The 18,830-nt window shown below is 42.4% G+C and overlaps 1 protein-coding gene across 5 annotated transcripts in view; it reads right to left on the bottom strand.

Annotated features, from left to right (window-relative positions):
- Positions 1 to 6,090: 6,090 nt before the first annotated feature.
- The window catches only part of MIB1 (MIB E3 ubiquitin protein ligase 1), a 91,028-nt gene continuing 78,288 nt past the window's right edge, over positions 6,091 to 18,830 (bottom strand). For all 5 annotated transcript variants that reach the window (XM_061596789.1, XM_061596779.1, XM_061596798.1 and 2 more), the window contains exons 19-21: positions 14,214 to 14,327; positions 12,482 to 12,582; positions 6,091 to 6,728 (exon numbers count right to left, since the gene is read on the bottom strand). In XM_061596789.1, coding sequence (XP_061452773.1) covers positions 6,588 to 6,728; positions 12,482 to 12,582; positions 14,214 to 14,327 — 356 coding nt within the window. In that variant the 3' untranslated portion in view covers positions 6,091 to 6,587. The remainder of the gene's footprint in view (positions 6,729 to 12,481; positions 12,583 to 14,213; positions 14,328 to 18,830) is intronic.

The raw sequence follows: 18,830 nt of genomic DNA, 5'->3' as shown, positions 1-18,830 counted from the left end.
GTAGTAAAATGACAAATGTAACTCAATGGGTGGTGTTCAATCAATCAATCAATCAAATTTATTGAGTAAGTCTTCAGACCATATCAAATACAATAAAAATTAGTACAGTAGGGCCCCACTTTACGGCGCTTCACTTTACAGTGCTTTGCTAATGTGGCGGTCTCAATTAGATGCAATTAGACTAAAGTCCCACTCATACGGCGCTTGTTCCGCTTTTACGGCGGTTTTTGGGCGTCGAGCACCATTCTATTTAATGAGTTTTGCTTTTCAGCGGTTTTTGCTTTATGGCGGGGGTCCAGAATACAACCCGCCGTATGAGTGTGGCCCTACTGTATTCAATACTAATCTTGCTCAGAGGAGACCCAATGAAGTTAACAGACATGAGTAATGTAGGTTCATTAATTTCAATGGGTCTACTGTGAGCAGAAATTAGCTGACTACATCCCAATGTAAACAAGTACAAAGTGATGGACATGGGGCAAAAAAATCCTAATCGAGTTTAAACAGGCAGGGACTAATAAGGAATGAGGCCTTGGGGTCATACTGGATAGACAGATGAAAATGTTAACCCAGTGAGCAGCAGTTGTGAAAAAGGTGAATTCCATGCTAGGGTTAATTAGGACAGTGACTGAAAATACAACTGCTCATATAATGCCATTATACAATTCTGCTGTGCAACTGCACATGGAATACTGTGCACAGTTCTGGTTACCTCACCTCAAAAAAGACATTGTAGAGGTGGAAAAGTTTCAGAAAAGGCAACCAGGATGATCAAAGGGATGGATGAAAGGTTACAACATTTGGGACTTTTTAGTTTACAAAAAAGCAAGGAGGGAACATGATGTATAAAATTATGTCTGGTGTGGAGGAAGAGGGTAGGGAGACATTAAAAGCACTTTAAAACATCTTAAAAACAAAAGACTTTAAAACATATTAAAACAAAATATCTTTAGAAGCATATTGAAACAAAAAACTTTTAAAAGCATATTAAAACAAATCGTTATAAAACAACTTTAAAAACATCTTAAAAAAAATTGCAGCACAGAAGCAGACTGGGATAAGGTCTCTACTTAAAAGGCTTATTGAAAGAGGAAGGTCTTCCATTGGCTCCGAAAGGATAACAGAGATGATGCCCGTGTAATATGTTGGTTCCACAACACTAAAGGTCCACTTCCTATGTTGTGTGGAATGGACCTCCTGATAACATGGTATCTGCAGGAGGCCCTCACCTACAGAGTGCAGTGATCAATTGGGTATATAAAGGGGTAATATGATATTTCAGATATCCTGGTCCCAAGCTGCGCAGGCCTTTGTACACCAAAACTAGAACCTTGAACTTGGTCCAGTAGCTAATAGGCAGGCAGTGCAATTCTTTCAGCAGTGGGGTAACATGTTGGCGATACCCTGTCCCAGTAAGCAGTCACATCATCGCATTTTGCATCAGCTGCAGCTTCTAGACCAACCTCAAGGGGAGCCCCATATAAAGTGCATTATAGCCTGGAGATTACCAGTGCATGGACAACAGTGGTCAAGTTATCCCAGTCCAGAAACAGCAGCTGCTGTCTTACCAACTGAAGCTTGTAAAAGGCACACCTAACCACTGGGGCCCCTAGCAACAAAGATGGATCCAGGAGCACTCCAGACTATGAACCTGCTCTTTCAGGGGGAGTATAACCCCATCCACAGCAGGCCATTGACCAATTATCTGAATTTGGGAACCACTAACCCACAGCACCTCTGTCCTGCTAGAATTCAGACTCAGTTTATTGGCCGTCGTCCAGCCCACCACTGAGTCCAGTGCATGGCCTCTCCCAATTCAGATGTTACAGAGAAATAGAGCTGGGTATCATCAGTATATTGCTGACACCTCACCCCAAATTATTAACCACAATCCCCCTAATCCCTGAGCATTGGCCATGCTGGTTGGGGCTGATGGGAGCTGGAGTCCAACAAAGATCTGGAGAGCAGATATTTTGGCTATGCCTGGCTTAGATTAAAAAGGTTTAAGCAATCATTTACCAAATTTAGGTATTGGAAAGTAGCAGAAAGGTGCCTGCCACCTTTCATACTGAGGAAAACATTTTGCTAATGTTGCAGATGCAACTTTGTATCAAAAAGTATCCCTTCATTGACAGAAGGCACTTTGATCTAGTGATAAGGATCTGGCTCCATCTGTGATCTGACATCACAGTCAGATGATTTGGTGCCTTGAAGGTGGGCCATCACAAGGAAGTTAACAGGGATAAGTGCAAAGTTCTACACCTAGGAAAAAGAAACCAAATGCATGGTAGTAAGATGGGGGATACTTGGCTCAGCAATACTACATGCTAGAAGGATCTTGGAATTGTTGTGGATCACAAGCTGAATATGAGCCAACAGTGCAATGTGGCTGCAAAAAAGGCAAATGCTATTTAAGGCTGCATTAACAGGAGAAGTTTCCAAATCACATGAAGTATTAGTTCCCTTCTATTCAGCACCGCTTAGGCCTCATCTTGAGTACTGCACCCAGTTCTGGACACCACATTAACTTTTAGAGCAGTTCAACAATGGAACCAGTTATCTAGGGAGATGGTGGGCTCTCCCACTGGAGGCATTCAAAAGGCAACTGGACAGGCACTTGTCAGGTATGCTTTAACCTGGAATTCTGCATTGAGTAAGGGGTTGGACTCAATGGCATTAAAGGCCCCTTCCAACTCTACTGTTCTATGATTCTACTTGCCGATATTCTTTTGTCCACACACAAACTATATTTACCCTCTTAGGGTCAAACTACGTGACAAGAAACCCACTACATTTTTAAACCTTTATATTGTTTTTAATGCAGCAGTAGGAGAGATAGGGGTTTAGATCAGGGCTATGGCACAGGTCAAGAGATTTAATCCTTCCTCCCCCCACCACGTTCTAATGAAAATCTTTAAGCTTATATTAGGTCTAAGAGGAAGCACATACACAGCAGCCATGTATGTATTCATTCCAAGGGCAACCAGCACCTATGGCAGTGGTTGCCATCATGGTGCCCATGAAGGCTTTCATTGATGCTCCCAGCAGGTAGCCCAGAAGCTGACCTTTCATTTTAAAAAGTCTGTACCTCCTCCCATAAAGTTATGGAGCAAAATGTGCAGGTAACTTTCTAAGTGATTTATGTGAAATGAGCGGGCCTGTCTGCTTCTGTCTGTCAGTGTTATTAGTCAATAAGTGAAGTCAGATTGGTAAGTGAGCTGTATGGACACCAAGCAATAGGAATCTTGGAGGTCTTAAGTGCTGCTGTACATTTTCTTGCTTCTGTCTTATTTTCTCATCCTTTGAAGCTCTGTAATTTGCCCTTCTTTTTTACTTAGCAACCAGAACACATCTTTCCTGCGCTGGGTGTATCTGAAATCAGATACTCACTGCAAGTTATTTTCTGCAAATACTACTATACAATAATTGTGGGTGAATGTTCAAGAATCCCCACCCCCCAAAAAAGGCAAATGTGAAAACTTTACAGAGAGGCTTAGGCATGTCTCTTGCTTTGCAGGAGCTAAAGACCACACAAATTAAAAAAATCACTGTATAGTTAATGCATGGTATACATGTCTACTCAGAAGTAAGTCTGTGTTTAATGGGGCTTACTTCCAGGTAAGTGGGTACAAAATGGCAGCCTAGGCTTTGGTTAAGGGTTGGCATTGGGGAAAAACAGGGTTCTTGTGCCTTTAACAGCTGTGTGGCAGGCAGAAATTCAACAGGTCACACCTTTTCTAATGAAGTAATTCCAGCTTCTCTGCCCCATTTCCTGTGACCTTTTGCAATTGCTTCCCCCTTTTTAGTTCTTAATCATACAGCTGCTATACAGAGGTAGTGCAAAACACTGGGGCTGGGCTGATGCTTGGACAACTGCTAGATTACGCAGCTAACCACTGCATTACCTGGAACACTTCCCTTGGGTGCCCTGTCATCATAGATGGTGGCCCTGTGTGTAGTTTTCTGAGCAGGATGGCAACTAGTTTTTAATATAGTACATATAAAATAATTTGACACAGTCATCCACTTCAAGTTTATATTTACAGTTTAATAGAAGTATAAATTCAAGTCTCAAGATCTGTCTCCTATACTATAAAGATTTAGCAAACTACTTATTAAATAAATTAAGAAAGCTTTAAACAAATGTACTGTTCTCTGTTGGCTAAGGGATGTCTCTATAACTTGTTCTCTACATGGTGAACAGAACAGAATAAAATAGCATCTAAGTAACAAAAACAGATTTGCAAATCCAAGCGCTCTACTTTCTTTTACAAGATTTGAGGTCAATACAGCACCTCATGTCCATTCTTTCAAACAATGAATAACTTAGTTACCTGCTTACAAGACTAGTCATGCTATACGTGTTTTGCAGAACAGAAAGAGAGGGTACAAAATGTTTTAGTAACTTTAGAATTCAGTTTTTCCAGCTGTGCAAAAATAACAGAACACAGTTACATAATTGTATACCATAATTTTCTTTGTCACCAAAGCATTGACATTTACCCTACCTATCACATACAATATTCAGTACTTCCTTTACTTTCTGGCATATGAGGTCTCATTTTGTTTAGTTTCTTCTACAACTTTAGTGCTCAAAATCAATAGAAAGTTGAGTTATTTGATAGCAAACTCCTGAATAAATCTAGCTCATGTGTCATATTGTTTTATTATTGTAATTATTATTAATAAACATTCTAAGAAAATATTTTTGTGCATATGCATGCACAGTTTCAGAAGAGTGTAGAAAATAGCTACCCAAATTGCGGTTGAAACTAGCTATTCACTTTTGAAATAACTATACAATTAAGTAGCCAGCAATTTCTAAATAAGAACAGAAACGAATGTTTTCTAAACAGTTCATTTTATAAATTTAAGCATGAAGCTTACACTAATGTAACCAATTTATACTTCATTCCAGCACACGCTTATGTGTATCTTTTTTTTGGGGGGGGGGGGGGAAGAACATAAGACTTAGCTCCAAGACCCATTAATTTTAATGGAATTACAGGTGGTACTTTATGTATATAATGTTTTTGTACCTTCTTCTATCCCTATATGATGTTCCTAATACATGATCAACTCTGTTCCAGGCAATCTGCAAATATCTGCATAAAATAAAATAATCTCAATCCTAATTTATATGACACAATTACATCCACCAAATATAGAGTATTCCTGAAAGTAATTCCCTTCTTTAGGTAAATTGTGCAGGAATAAATGGGGAAAGGCATTTTTTCCCCTAATCAAATGTGTTTCTTCACCTGCTTTTAAGAATTTGTCAGACTCAGAGTTAAGTACAATAGCACATCTGTTAATTAAAAATTCAGCTTATTTTATCAAATTATGCCCCATGTTGAGTATGTGATTTAACTTCTGGGAATCTATTTACACCCTACTGCAGAACATCCAGAGCAAGATGTTTTCCCATGTCTTTGGATAGCATTTATATTAAGCAATGAATAATCACACAGAACTTTGCCCTATCTTCCCCACAGCCTCTCAGTTTATAGAAAGCTCTCAAGACACATCAGCAGTGTCTTGCTTATTAACTAAATGGTCCCAATGAAGTTCCAGAAAAGCCAGTTCAAGCATAATGTGAAGTCTGCAATAATATTATTACAGAGGTTAGCGTTCCTGCATATTTTAAAACTCTTGCTGTATATTCCCTTTTTGCAAGGTGGTATTTAAGTCTAGTTACTGGACTTAAAATGTTAAATTCTAGCCAATAGATAGAATGGCTTTCTCTTATAAGTATCCAAAAATTAATGAAAATATCTGTCACCATTCCAAAAGCAGCTCTCTTAGTTGAAGGGGTTATGGCTGAGATCAAAAAAGCCCCCCAGGCAGAAGGGTTTGCTAGTATGCACTGGGTTTTCTTTTTATTACTAGCAGAGGCTTGTACTACGTTCAGCATCACATGTAGAGTTTCTCCAATTTTTGGAGGAGACTTTTCAGATGGCCAATTCTAGAAGGTATTCCTACAATGTGTGTGGAGTCCACAAACAGCCCTTTTAATCAGGGATTTGTTTTGTAATAACCCTTATTCTCCTTCAAACTGACATGGAGAAAAAACAGATTATAGAGGCAATGTGAAATACTGAAACATCATTTATTGTGCTGATTTTTAAAAATTCCTGTACCTAGCTATAAGGCTTACATTGCAGTTACTGACACTACTATGAGAAAGTCTTAAAACAAATACAATTTAGAGAATTAAAAATATTTATACATGAAAGCAGCTGACGGTAAAAATTAACATTGCTGAAATTAGAGTTTATACATATAAAATAAAAATACCAATAAGAAATTGTCCCTTTAACATAAAGGGGTTGGGAAGAAAGAGAAAGGCAAAAGATATAAAAAAATTTGCATTTTTAATTAACCTAACCTTGGTTTAGCTTTCTTGATAGGAGAGGTTTACTATTCAAATACTGATTTGTATTGTCAGTCTACCCACTTACAATGCAACACACTCCGTATCATTAGAAATGTTTCATGATAAACTTTAGCTGCCACTAAAGCTTATGAAGGTTCAATGAGCCAAATGTAGTAATAATGTGACAGGCTACCATAAGATGCTTTACATTTTAATACAAAAGGATTCTTCGTTCAATAGCCTTTCGGCAAATAGGACATTCACTCATTCGATCACCACAAAGCTGACATGTTCCGTGACCACAGAGAAATATCATATTCTTCAGACGGTCCAAACACACAGGACACATGGTCTGTAAGAGACAAAAATGAAAGTAAAGAAATGTCTAGAGACAAACAATAACCAAGCATAATACATTAGCATATTACTCCTGATATAAATATCACACTAAGTCAGACTGGAGAAACAAATGGCAAAAAAATCTGAAGGATACTCAACAACTATCTGTCTCAAAGTAGTGTTGCTTAGATTTAGTATAGCACTTAAGAATGTTCATGAGCACTTAATGTACATTTTTAGTATTTCTTATAGAGAGGTAGGCTAGTATCATGCAGATGGGCTTAAGGCTGTCTCTGAAAGATATTTCATTATTATATGACAGCTAAAGACATCGCTGCAAGATGCCATTTATGAAGCTAGTTATTTTGTACAATTAAAAGATATAGTAAGGCATGAAATAAATCTGTCATGTAGAAACAGACTGCTGCTGTGAAGTTCAGTTAAACACTTCTGAAATTCTGGATACACAGAAACTCTTCTGGTATGTCTAGTGGCAACTAAAAACAAGTAGTTTAGCAGTAATACTATTAAAATCAAATCTCCATATATTTCTAGGTATTATGATCCTTACTGAGTCTGTAGAATGTTATCTGCAGGGGTATGAATTGAAAAAAGGAGACCATGACTTTATTATAATACCCATGTGTTATCTGCATCAAAAGAGGCAAGAAAAAAGACTGTTGGGTCCACCCACAGGACAGAAAGGAAGGCAGAGTCTAGTTTGGATGCCTTAGCCGATTTGTCCTTGGAAGGACAGACCAGTTCAGGAAACTCACTGCTCAGATGAAGGATTTACTGCTGTCCTAAAATAAATTTAGATATTAAGGTGGGAGGTTTTTTTGGGGGGGGGGGAAGAGGAAACAACCTGCCGAGACAGCATTTAGTTTTTTCCTCTGTGCATTCATGTTTCTCTCTTCCTTTTTAATAGGGCCTTGGCAATTAGTGATCCTTTTGAAGGCAGAACTGGTAGTAGATTCTTGTGTGTTTGTTCTCTTTGGTTCCTGTCCTCTGGGGGCAAGGAGAAAGGAAGAGACTATGGATTGCATCCAGTGCTACACAAGCAGAGTTCCACTCACACAACAGGACTTCCGCTTCCTCTCCTCTTTCCTCATGCCCCCATAATCTGCTCGAGGGTCCCCCAACTTTCTGGAGCAGATTTTGAGGGTGCACAGGGGGGCTTCAAGGGAGAGGAGTTGTGAGGGAAGTTACATCATGTAAGTGGAAGTATGTTGCACAAGCAGAATGGCAGCACTGGATACTACCCTATTGCTATGTTACTGCTCACTTAGTTTGGAAGTAAATGTGACATCCTTTTTGCTGAAAACAGCTAGTGGTTAGTCACCTTCCCTTCCTTTCAAGGTTGTCCATGGGGCATTCCTCAAAGTCAGGAGGATTAGTGCTGGTATAGGACTTAGAGCTAAACTCAGTGTAAAATGGAAAATCTACACACACACACACACACACAAAATCAGACCTGAACTTACAAGATCTGAACAGGGTGGTTCATGACAGATGCTCTTGGAGGTCACTGATTCATAGGGTCGCCATAAGTCGTAATCGACTTGAAGACACATAACAACAAACACACAAAATCTCCCAAGATTTTCTCAAAACGCTAATAGCAGCTGATGGGGAGGCACAGAGACAACTTGGATCATGACCACAGCGCTAGGCTTTATATGTACATCTGTTGCTTCCTCCCATGCTGCATCTTAAGACTATTACCAGGTGCAGACAAAAATGACTTAATGTATCAATATTTTAATACTGATGTTCTTTCGTTCTATATTTTGTTACTATGAAACTCTTTTGGATTGTCTTTTTATATGGATAGTAATTAATTTTTTCATGCTTCCTTGTGAATTGCTTTGAGTGTAACGTATACGGAAAAGCAATATACTAATTAAGCAACTAGTAGTTTGTCCATGACTATTTGTATCAATTTTTTCCAAATTCATTCATCACCTCTAGACTTTGTAGTCTCTGCTGTTTCTCCATAGTAAGTGCCAGTTGCTACCTTTTGTACACAAGCTGGGCTTAGAGTACTGCAGAGCTGAAGCTACATAAGAACATAAGAAGAGCCTGCTGGATCAGGCCAGCGGCCCATCTAGTCCAGCGGCCCATCTAGTCCAGCATCCTGTTCTCACAGTGGCCAACCAGGTGCCTGGGGGAAGCCCACAAGCAGGACCCGAGTGCAAGAACACTCTTCCCTCCTGAGGCTTCCGGCAACTGGTTTTCAGAAGCATGCTGCCTCTGACTAGGGTGGCAGAGCACAGCCATCATGGCTAGTAGCCACTTATAGCTCTTGTCCTCCATGGATTTGTCTAATCTTCTTTTAAAGCCATCCAAGCTGGTAGCCATTACTGCGTCTTGTGGGAGCAAATTCCATAGTTTAACTATGCGCTGAGTAAAGAAGTACTTCCTTTTGTCTGTCCTGAATCTTTCAACATTCAACTTCTTTGAATGTCCACGAGTTCTAGTATTATGATAAAACTTTTCTCTATCCACTTTCTCAATGCCATGCATAATTTTATACACTTCTATCATGTCTCCTCTGACCCGCCTTTTCTCTAAACTAAAACTAAACACTTTACTTAAGAGCCAAGCTACCTCATGTACCTTGTATCTGCTGCAGGGTTTACGTCATAAAGGGAGAGGGGGAGAAGAGAAAGAAATGAGGCATGAATAGATATGGCTGTGCGATGAGGGAGTGCCCTTCCAGTGATTGCTGTAGCAGTAGCACCAGCACCCTCCCAGCACTTCTTTGCTGCCCTGATTCAGAAGGAGTGGAGTTGAACTCAACACTACTGTCTGTTACTGCTGTCTTCCTTTTAGTTATTGATTTGTATCTTGGGATTACTAGAAAGTTTGAAATAAAGAAATGTGGCAGTTAGAGTGTTGGACTAGGGCCTAGAAGACCTGGGTTCAAATCCCCACTCAGTCAGGAAGCTCTCTGTGTGACCTTGGACCAGTCACTGTCTTTCAGCCTATCCTATGTCACAGGGTTGTTGCAAGGATACAATGGGGAGGGGAGGGGAAGAACCATGTATGCAGGGCCGGTTCCAAGGGGCGGCCAGGTGGGGCACTGGCCCAAGGGCCCCTGAGGCTACAGGAGCCCCGGGGGGGGGGCTCTGCTCCCCTTCCGTGATTCGTGGCAGGATAGCTGCTGCGGATTGCAGGGTGAGAGCTTTGGGGCTCCGCCTTTCCCTTCCTTAACTTACCCTGCCGTGTGGTTGCGCACGCAGTGGTGCCCTTAAGAAAGATGGCGGTTGAGGTTTTCCTAAGGGGCTGAAGCCTCTGCCGCCATCTTGGCTGATGGCACGCATGTGTGCTGTGCACTCGCATCCCTGCCATGAACCAAGATGGCGGCAGAGGCTTCAGCTCCTTAGGGAAACCTCAGCTGCCATCTTTCTTAAGGGCACCGCTGCGTGCGCAACCGCAGAACAAGGTAAGTTAAGGAAGGGAATGGTGGAGCCCCAAAGCTCTCGCCATGCGCGAGTTGTGGAAAGGGAGTGCTGGGGCAGGCTTTTGCCCAAGGGCTCCAGCGTGTCTGGGGCTGGCCCTGGGTGCGCACATGTGTGTATGTGTGCATGCGCACATGTGCCAGGGCCCAGGGCAAGCTGGTGCCCAAGGGCCCCGGCATGTCTGGGGCCGGCCCTGCATGTATGCCACCTTGAGCTCCTCGGAGAATAGGTGGGATACAAATGTAATAAATAAAAAAATGTAATTCTTCAGAATCACTTGGCTTTTGTTCTCCTTTCCAACTGTTACTTATGTATGCAGTGACTTACTTTTACAAAACGCACATCCATACACCATTCTTTTGACATTCAGTTTGTGTCCATGGACGTTTTATGTGCTAATAGAAGGAAACTTTCTCCATTCTTCACTCAATTTTTTTGAATTAATTTATTACTGAACCTAAACAGATGTTTAGAAAGATATTCTACAGCTGATGACTATGGGTTGTATCCAACATAGTGCTAAGTCAAGATCCTGTCAGATGAAGGATTACTGCCAACTCAACAGGATTTACCCCTCCTTTGCCCGTGAGCCCATTAAATTATTCTAGGACAGCGGTTCCCAACTTTTGAGTTTATGGGACCTCCTTTGTAAGCTCAAAATTTTTTGTGACACCCCCACCACTAACTGTAATTTTAGTCTCTGTTAATTGAATATATTGTGCATGGCAAAATCACATCTCCAAATATTCCTTTCCATAAAACACTCCCTGCAGACAGGGAGGTGTTGCTTTCTTAATGCAAAGGTCCAATCAAATTGGTATCCCACCCCCCCTACAGTCTGAAGATGTACAGTCCTGTCTCCCAATACCAGCAGGTTACAGTGTTGGACTAAGATCCAGGTTCAAATCCCCACCCAGCCATGAAGCCCACTGGGTGACCTTGGGCCAGACACAGTCTCTCAGCCTGACCTATCTCACATGGTTGGTGTAAGGATAAAATGGAATGGGGGGGGAACATGTGCACCACCTTGAGCAACTTGGAGGCAAGGTGGGATATAAATGCAGTAATAATTAATTAATTAAATAGATTTCAGCTGCAGTGTGTGGACCCCAGCCTCAGCCAACCTGCTGAGCTTTTTAAAAAGAATCATCATCAAGAAGAAGCAATGTGGTAGTGATGAAGACAGAATGGTGGACAGATTAAAGAGGAGGGTTAGTGCTTTTAGGCATTGGGATGATCATCAGAAGAGATGACTTGGTTAGTGTGCAATTGGAGAATGAGAGTGGAGCCGAAGACAGATCAGCGCATGCACACACACAAAAACACCTGCCCCTCCTGCAAGAATCTGCAGGCGTCCATGCATTTGGGCACGTGGGAGGGGGGGAACCCTCAACTGCTGCAGCATCCTGGGAGAGAGAAGTTGGGGGCGGAATGTAGGTGGAAGAAAGGGGGGACACTGATACACACACAGCCTCAGTGATGGGGGGGCGAGCAAGTCTTGAGTTTCCTCACTGCTCCTTGGCTCCATCTCCGAAGAAGAGATCTGGGTGGCGTTGCAAATAAGAATAATTTTTTAAAGTAGGTGGCAGTCAAGAAAGGCAGGCAGGCTTGCTGCCAGGAAGGAAGGGGGAAAGCAGCCTTTCCTTGAAGCCTTACTTCTTTTTGCTTCATGAAAAGCCCTCGCCTCTCATTCTGAGTAAGGGCAGCGGCAGAGGAGATGCGAGTCAGGATAGTAATCCCCTCTTCTTCCTGGTAGCTCCACCCTCAACCTCCTTTGCGATCTGCCGTATGTGGTATAGGCAGATGCCTGCCCTCAGTGTGCCTGAAAGACGCTCTGGCGCTTCAGCAAAGTCCTCCCCTCTTATTTGGAGCAAGGGGGAGGTGTCATCTGCAGTGGCAATGGGGAGCAGACAACATCCAGGGAGTGCAGACTTTTAAAAAATAAATAAATAATTCATTTCTTTACTGTTCACGCCCCCCTCTGGATTACTTCGTGGCCCCCAGGTTGGGAATCACTGTTCTAGGGGTTCCACCAAGGTTCCACCAATCCTCTGGAGAAGATTTGAGGAGGATGTGGGACATGTACCGGGGGGGGGGATTTCTGTTGCACTAGCAGTAATCCTTGCGCTGATGGGATGAGTTAGTTGAATACTACCCTATAATTTCAGTGCATCATATGACTGCTATCTATACTATTCAACACCTAAACCCTTATTCTGAAAACCTTCATTAATGGCTTAAAACAATAAAATGTTAAGTTTTTGTTTGATATTTATCATAAAGGAATACCTATTTGTTTTACCTGTTCTTTTATGTCCTGCAATTGCTGCTGCAATTTCTGTACATCAGCATTGACATTAGTATTGTCCTTGTCTTTCTGCAGAACAGGAATGTTTCCACTTGCTACACAATGTAGAGAAACGAAAATGGTTATATACAGCACATACAAAACAGCCAAACAAATTAAAAAACTTTTAGCCTGTTAATTGCATTCCCATCTCTTAAGTTACAGAAATGATTTTGTTTTTAAAGCCCAAAAACCTATTGCTTTATAAGATTTGTTTTAAAATATTTCCTTTGTAAATACACTTTAAGGAACAGTAATGAACAAACATTTTCAACTGTTTCTCTATATAGGACCTTCACTGGATAGACTGCTTGGGAACTCTGCAATACAAATATTTAACCAGGAGCAGCTCCGCTGGATTGGATCAAAGGCCTATCTCAGGGGTGGGGAACCTTATCAAGACTGGCCTTTGCTAATGAGCGGGGATTAAATCCTGCTGCATTGGTTTGCCGGTGCCAATTCTGTGTGGGGAAGTGGCCCACACAGCCAATGCAGAATTGAACCCTACATCCCTGCCTATCAGCTGATGGAAAAGTGGGTGTGGTTTGGGGAAAATGGCTTCACAGGCCAAGATTAGATAGGCCATGGACCTACAGACCAATCAAGGATCGTAACCCAGCATCATAATTCCCACAGTGGCCAGTCAGATGTGTCTATACTGAGGATCTGTACTGACAATAATGCTATTTGGCTTATCCGTGAGCAGTGAATTCCCAGGTTTGTAAACACCAATTTATTTAAAAATTCTATGCTATCTATGCTGAAGGTGGCTCACAACATAAACTAAAAACAATCTGCAATATATTCTGAATATATTGCTTTTCTTCAGGAAGAAGGGCAGAATATAAAACTAAACTAATAATAATAGTCAGAAGAAAATGAGAACAGAAACTATTCTTCATAAAACAGAACAGAAACAAAATAATGGAGGAGAAAAACAGGAATGATTGCTTAAATGGAACAAAAGGGATTTAGACCACATAAACACCAATAATGTCAGGGAGAATTAAGCCTCCCAGAGGAGGTACTTCTGTAATCTGGACACAATTATGGAGAAGGCCCTATCCTATATCCCAGCCAATATTTGATGCCAACAGAATGCAGAGTAAGGCCTCTTTTGACAAATGTAGTGGGAGGGCTGGTTCACGTAGGCAAAGGCAGTTCTTCAAGGAATGACCACTACCTTAAATTGTACTTGAAAATGTAATGGTAATGAATAAGAAAACCAGAGTTAAATGCTCTGCAAAATAGGCTCCACATACAACTCTGGCAACCACACTCAAGATGGTGAAATAAATTGGAAGAGCTATAAAAAGCTCTGTCCAAATGTAAGAAAATTCAATGTAAGTAAGTACAAGTAGTTCACATGGGAACAAAAGCATGAGTGTCTGCACTCATTGGAAAGAGATCTCAGAATCACAGTGTATAGCATCAGTGGGAATTATTAAGAAATACCTTTCGGTACTCTGTGGTACAGTCACAACTGGAAGACTGTACATAGTTCTTTTCTTCCCACTATAAACAGGATATCATAACACTGGAAATAATAAATAAAAGGGTATTTTTCATAAGAGAAAGTGGTGTGCCTCCAGTGGATAGATGAAAGGGAGATTTAATGTCGTAAATGACAAGACATAAGTTTACCAAGAGATATCTAAATAAACACTGAGAGAAATAAGCAACTCACTAATATCATCTGTGGAATCTTCTGTACCTTTCCCACCACAACACATAATGAAAGGCACTCTTCGCTCCACAACTGCCCGACACTGCACACATTTTTTCATCAGGCTGGCACAATCTGGAGAAAAAAAATATTATTGAGACTGATGCAGTGTTTTAAACAAACTTGTTAATCTGTTCGTTACCTTCCACTTTTTATTTATTTATTTAATTAAATTTACATCCCTTTCTTCCTACCATGGCAGCACAGGGCAGCAGTCACATTTGTAATAAAAATACAATTAAAATAAAACAGATTTAAAACATCTAAAAGCTGTTAAAAACATTTAAAGACCAATTAACATTTAACCAAATCATGTGTCACATGTTTTCTTTTTACAAGAAAAGACTGCAGGGAGCCTCAAACATACATCATACCCTTTTCACATGGTCCTCATCACTGTCAGAGACAGGAGAGTGTTTATAATCCATCACAATATTGTTTCAAAAAGCTGTGCTTTATTCCCCCCCCCCAATAGCACTTATTCGCAACCATTCACCTTTATAAGCAAAAATGCATCCTCACACACACCTGGAAAGAAGCGTTTCTTCTGCTTGCGGGGAGCAGAGAAAACCAGAGTGGATAAAAATCAGTGCTTTAAAAAAAATCCATCTGATTTTTTAAAATTTAAATCAGATTTTTTATTTTTTTAAAAAAAGAATTACTAAATACTAAATTTCTATAATTCAATTCAATTTTATCACAAATATGCTAATCCTACACTTACTGTTTCATAAAAATAAATTAATGCCTCTATCACACTCAACACACATTGAGTTACCTACCTTCTTTGATTAAAGTTACATGTGCACAGACACAGGCTGGATGGGAATGGGATTATACTTGTTCTGCGTTTATGTGGTGGTGCAGCTAGGCCACACAAAACAAAGGAATTAAGAGAGAGACAATATAGAAAAGGACAGCTGGAGACAGAGTAGAAACAAACAGTGGAGAGGACTGGAAAGAAAAAGACACTATAGCTTCCAGTTCCTATGTTCCCCCATACTTTTGCCCCAGAACTGTCATGGCTTCTGCGTGTAACAGAGACCCTATCTGGGAATATTTTGAAGGAATTCCTTCCCTGGACAAAAATACAGGAAAATGTCCTTGGACAAAAAAGCAAGAGTTGAAAAAGAAGGAACACTTGTATTTCTGTTTTAGTCTATGAATAAAAATGACAGTGGAAGTGGGGAAGATGAAATGTACCATTGGTATCACCTGAAGGGTGATTTTCTTAGGTAGTCCGACATCACGTGGGATATAGCGCCATCTAGCATCCGAAGGCAAGAATGGATCGAAGTCAATACCTGGGGTATCGAGCCCCTCCCACTCCATTTCATTCGTGACGAGACCGAAGTGAGAGACATATCTGAAAAGACATAAAACGCCAACGGGCCTAACAGCAAGGAAACAGTGTCCCAAAACATGACCCAAAGATCACAAGCATATTAAACAGGTCCAAATTGGTCTTGACTTGGTAAAAAAGTTTAAATATTATAACACTGAAGAGTAATAAGTGGTAAGGTAGCAAAAAACCCCAAATCCTCCAAAAAGGGAGGGCCGTGATGTCGGACTACCTAAGAAAATCACCCTTCAGGTGATACCAATGGTACATTTTCCTTAGGTAGTTCGACATCACGTGGGATGTACCAAAGCAGCCCCTAATAGGGAGGGACCGCCTCTTGGCTACTTAGCAGAAATAACCTGTTGTAAAACACGCCTCCTGAATGAGGCATCAGCAGAAGCATAACGGTCTATCTTATAATGTCTTATGAAAGAATTTGGGGTAGACCATACAGCCGCTCTACAAATCTATGCTAGAGGAGCATTGGTTGCAAAGGCAGCCGTAGTGGCAGCTGACCTAGTGGAATGTGCCGTTATGTTACGAGGCACTGGCAGCTGAAGGGACTCATAGGCCAATGCAATACAGGCACGCAATCAACAAGATAACATAGAGCTAGACACCTTTTGCCCCAGAGTACGCGGGTGAAAGGATACAAATAAGGAATCCGTTGACCATATGTCCTGGGTGCGAGACAGGTATGTCTTGAGGGCCCTCCGGACATCTAGCGAGTGCCAGGCCTTCTCGAGCGGATGAACAGGATCCGGACAGAACGAAGGCAAAACAATGTCTTGGTTACAGTGGAACGCCGAAATGACCTTGGGACGGAAGGAAGGATCTAGACGTAGTACCACGGAGCCCTTATGGAAAATACAGAGATGGCGGGCCGAGGACAGTGCCCCCAACTCTGAGATTCTTCTCGCCGAGGTGATTGCCACGAGGAACAGGACTTTGAAGGCCAAAAGACATAAAGGCACAGATTGAAGGGGCTCAAAAGGAGGACGCTGCAGGGCTTGCAGGACCTTCGATAAACTCCACGAAGGAAAGCGATGACAAACTGCTGGCGACAGTAGGACGGCCCCCTTCAAAAAACGTTTGACCAGTGGGTGTGAACCCATAGGAATAGTAGGAGATGTGACGGACAGAATAGATGAAATGGTGGCAGCGTAAGGTGTTAGGTTTCAGTCCCATCTTCAGGCCTCTATGTAAAAATTGCAGTAGATGTTGAACCTTGGCCTGAGATGGTAGAACATTTTGAGAGTCACACCAACTAGCGAAGGTAGACCAGGTGCTCTGGTAGACCCAAGAGGTCGACTGCTTTTGAGACACGAGAATTGTGTCCACATCTTCCTTAGACAGTCCTGAATGAATCAAATGTCCGCGTTCAAATGCCACGCTGTCAGATTGAGCCATTCGGGATCTGGATGCCAAATCGGGCCCTGAGATAGAAGATCTGGTCTGAGTGGCAACCTCCAAGACTCCGTCACTGAAAGGGAGAGCAGGTCGGAGAACCACAGCCGACGAGGCCAGTACGGTGCTATCAGGATCAAATGGGCCCTTTTGCGTCGCAGCTTCCTGATGGTCCTGCCCAATAACGGTATCGAGGGAAAAGCATATAGGAGACCTGCTGGCCACTGAGTCAACAGTGCATCCGTCGATTCCGCGTCGTTGTCCAGATACCTGGAGAAGTAGCGAGGTAGCTGGTAATTGTGACTGGATGCAAACAGATCCACCGAGAGGATGCCGAACCGTCGTTGGAGAAGGCTGAACACCATGGGGTGTAGCTTCCATTCTCCCGGGATCACTTGTTGTCTGCTGAGCCAGTCGGCCGCAACGTTTAAAACACCTCGGAGATGTTCTCAGTGAAAGTAGATGTATTTCGGCCCATTGGAAGAGTTGAGACGCTTCCGCCTGGAGGCACCGTGACCTGGTGCCCCCTTGTCTGTTCAGATGTGATTTCACACAAGTATTGTCCGTGTGAATCAATACGTGGTCCAGAAGGAACAAGGGTTGAAAATGCCGAAGAGCCAGATGGACCGCTCTTAGTTCCAGCCAGTTGATATTGTGACTTGCTTCCGTGTTGGACCACACTCCCTGAACATACTGGGAATTGCAATGGGCCCCCCATCCGGACAGACTGGCATCTGTGGTGAGTATGGTCCTGTCTGGTTCTCGGAACGGGGTTCCCAGTCTGAGATTTTTGGCCATAGCCCACCAATGGAAAGAGGTCCGCAGAGATGGGTGCAGGTGTACCGTACGGTGGTTGGACGTGGCAATGTCCTGTTGGAAAGGGAGTAAGGCCCACTGTAAGGGTCAAGTGTGGTGCCGAGCCCATGGCACGATGTGAATGGTCGAGACAAACATTCCCAGAGCCCTTGCCAGAAGCATTAAGTCCACCCTCGAATGACATGCGAGGTGTAGAGCCATCTGTGTGATGGCCGTAATTCGATCTGGTGACAAAAAGACCATGGCCTGCGTGGTGTCTAGAATTGCATCCAAATGTTGTAATCTCTGAGTTGGTAGTAGTTGACTTTTGTCGTAGTTGACCAGCCAACCATGGGTGCGTACAGCCGTAAGAGCAGAGTGGACATGAAAGCGGGCCAAATCTCTGGAACTTGCTCGAATTAACAGATTGTCCAAGTAAGGATAAATGTGGATTCCCTGGAGGCGGAGATAAGCCACCAGGGTTAGCAGCACTTTGGTGAATACTCACGGGGCCGACAAGAGACCGAAAGGCATTGCTCGATATTGGAAGTGATGGGGGCCAAAGGCAAATCGCAGGAAACGTCTGTGGGTTGGACAGATAGGCACATGAAGGTAAGCTTCTTTGAGATCTATGGAAGTCAGAAAATCCCCTTCGTGTAGCGCCTCTACAATTGACGCCAGGGACTCCATCTTGAACCGTCGGTATTTCACGAAACGGTTGACAAATTTGAGATCTAGTACCGCTCTCCATGACTGATCTCGCTTGGGAACTGCAAATAGGAGGGAGTAAACCCCTTGTGCTCTCTCCTCCGGTGGTACAGGTTCTATTGCAGCTATGTCGAGAAGATGGGTTATGGCTTCCCGCATGATTCGGCACCTGTCTCGAACTCTGGGTAGAGTGGGTGGAATAAACCTTTCTGGAGGGGTCAGCCAAAATTCCAGTTCGTAACCATGGAGGAATAGATCTCTGACCCAAGCGACCCGTGTCAGACATAACCAGTGACTTGCAAACATTAGCAATCTGCCCCCCACAG

The sequence above is a fragment of the Rhineura floridana genome, chromosome 1 (assembly GCF_030035675.1).
Source record: "Rhineura floridana isolate rRhiFlo1 chromosome 1, rRhiFlo1.hap2, whole genome shotgun sequence".
Taxonomy (NCBI): Eukaryota; Metazoa; Chordata; class Lepidosauria; order Squamata; family Rhineuridae; genus Rhineura; species Rhineura floridana.
The sequence above is the reverse complement of the archived record's forward strand: the minus strand, read 5'-3'. Positions and strand labels throughout refer to the sequence as shown.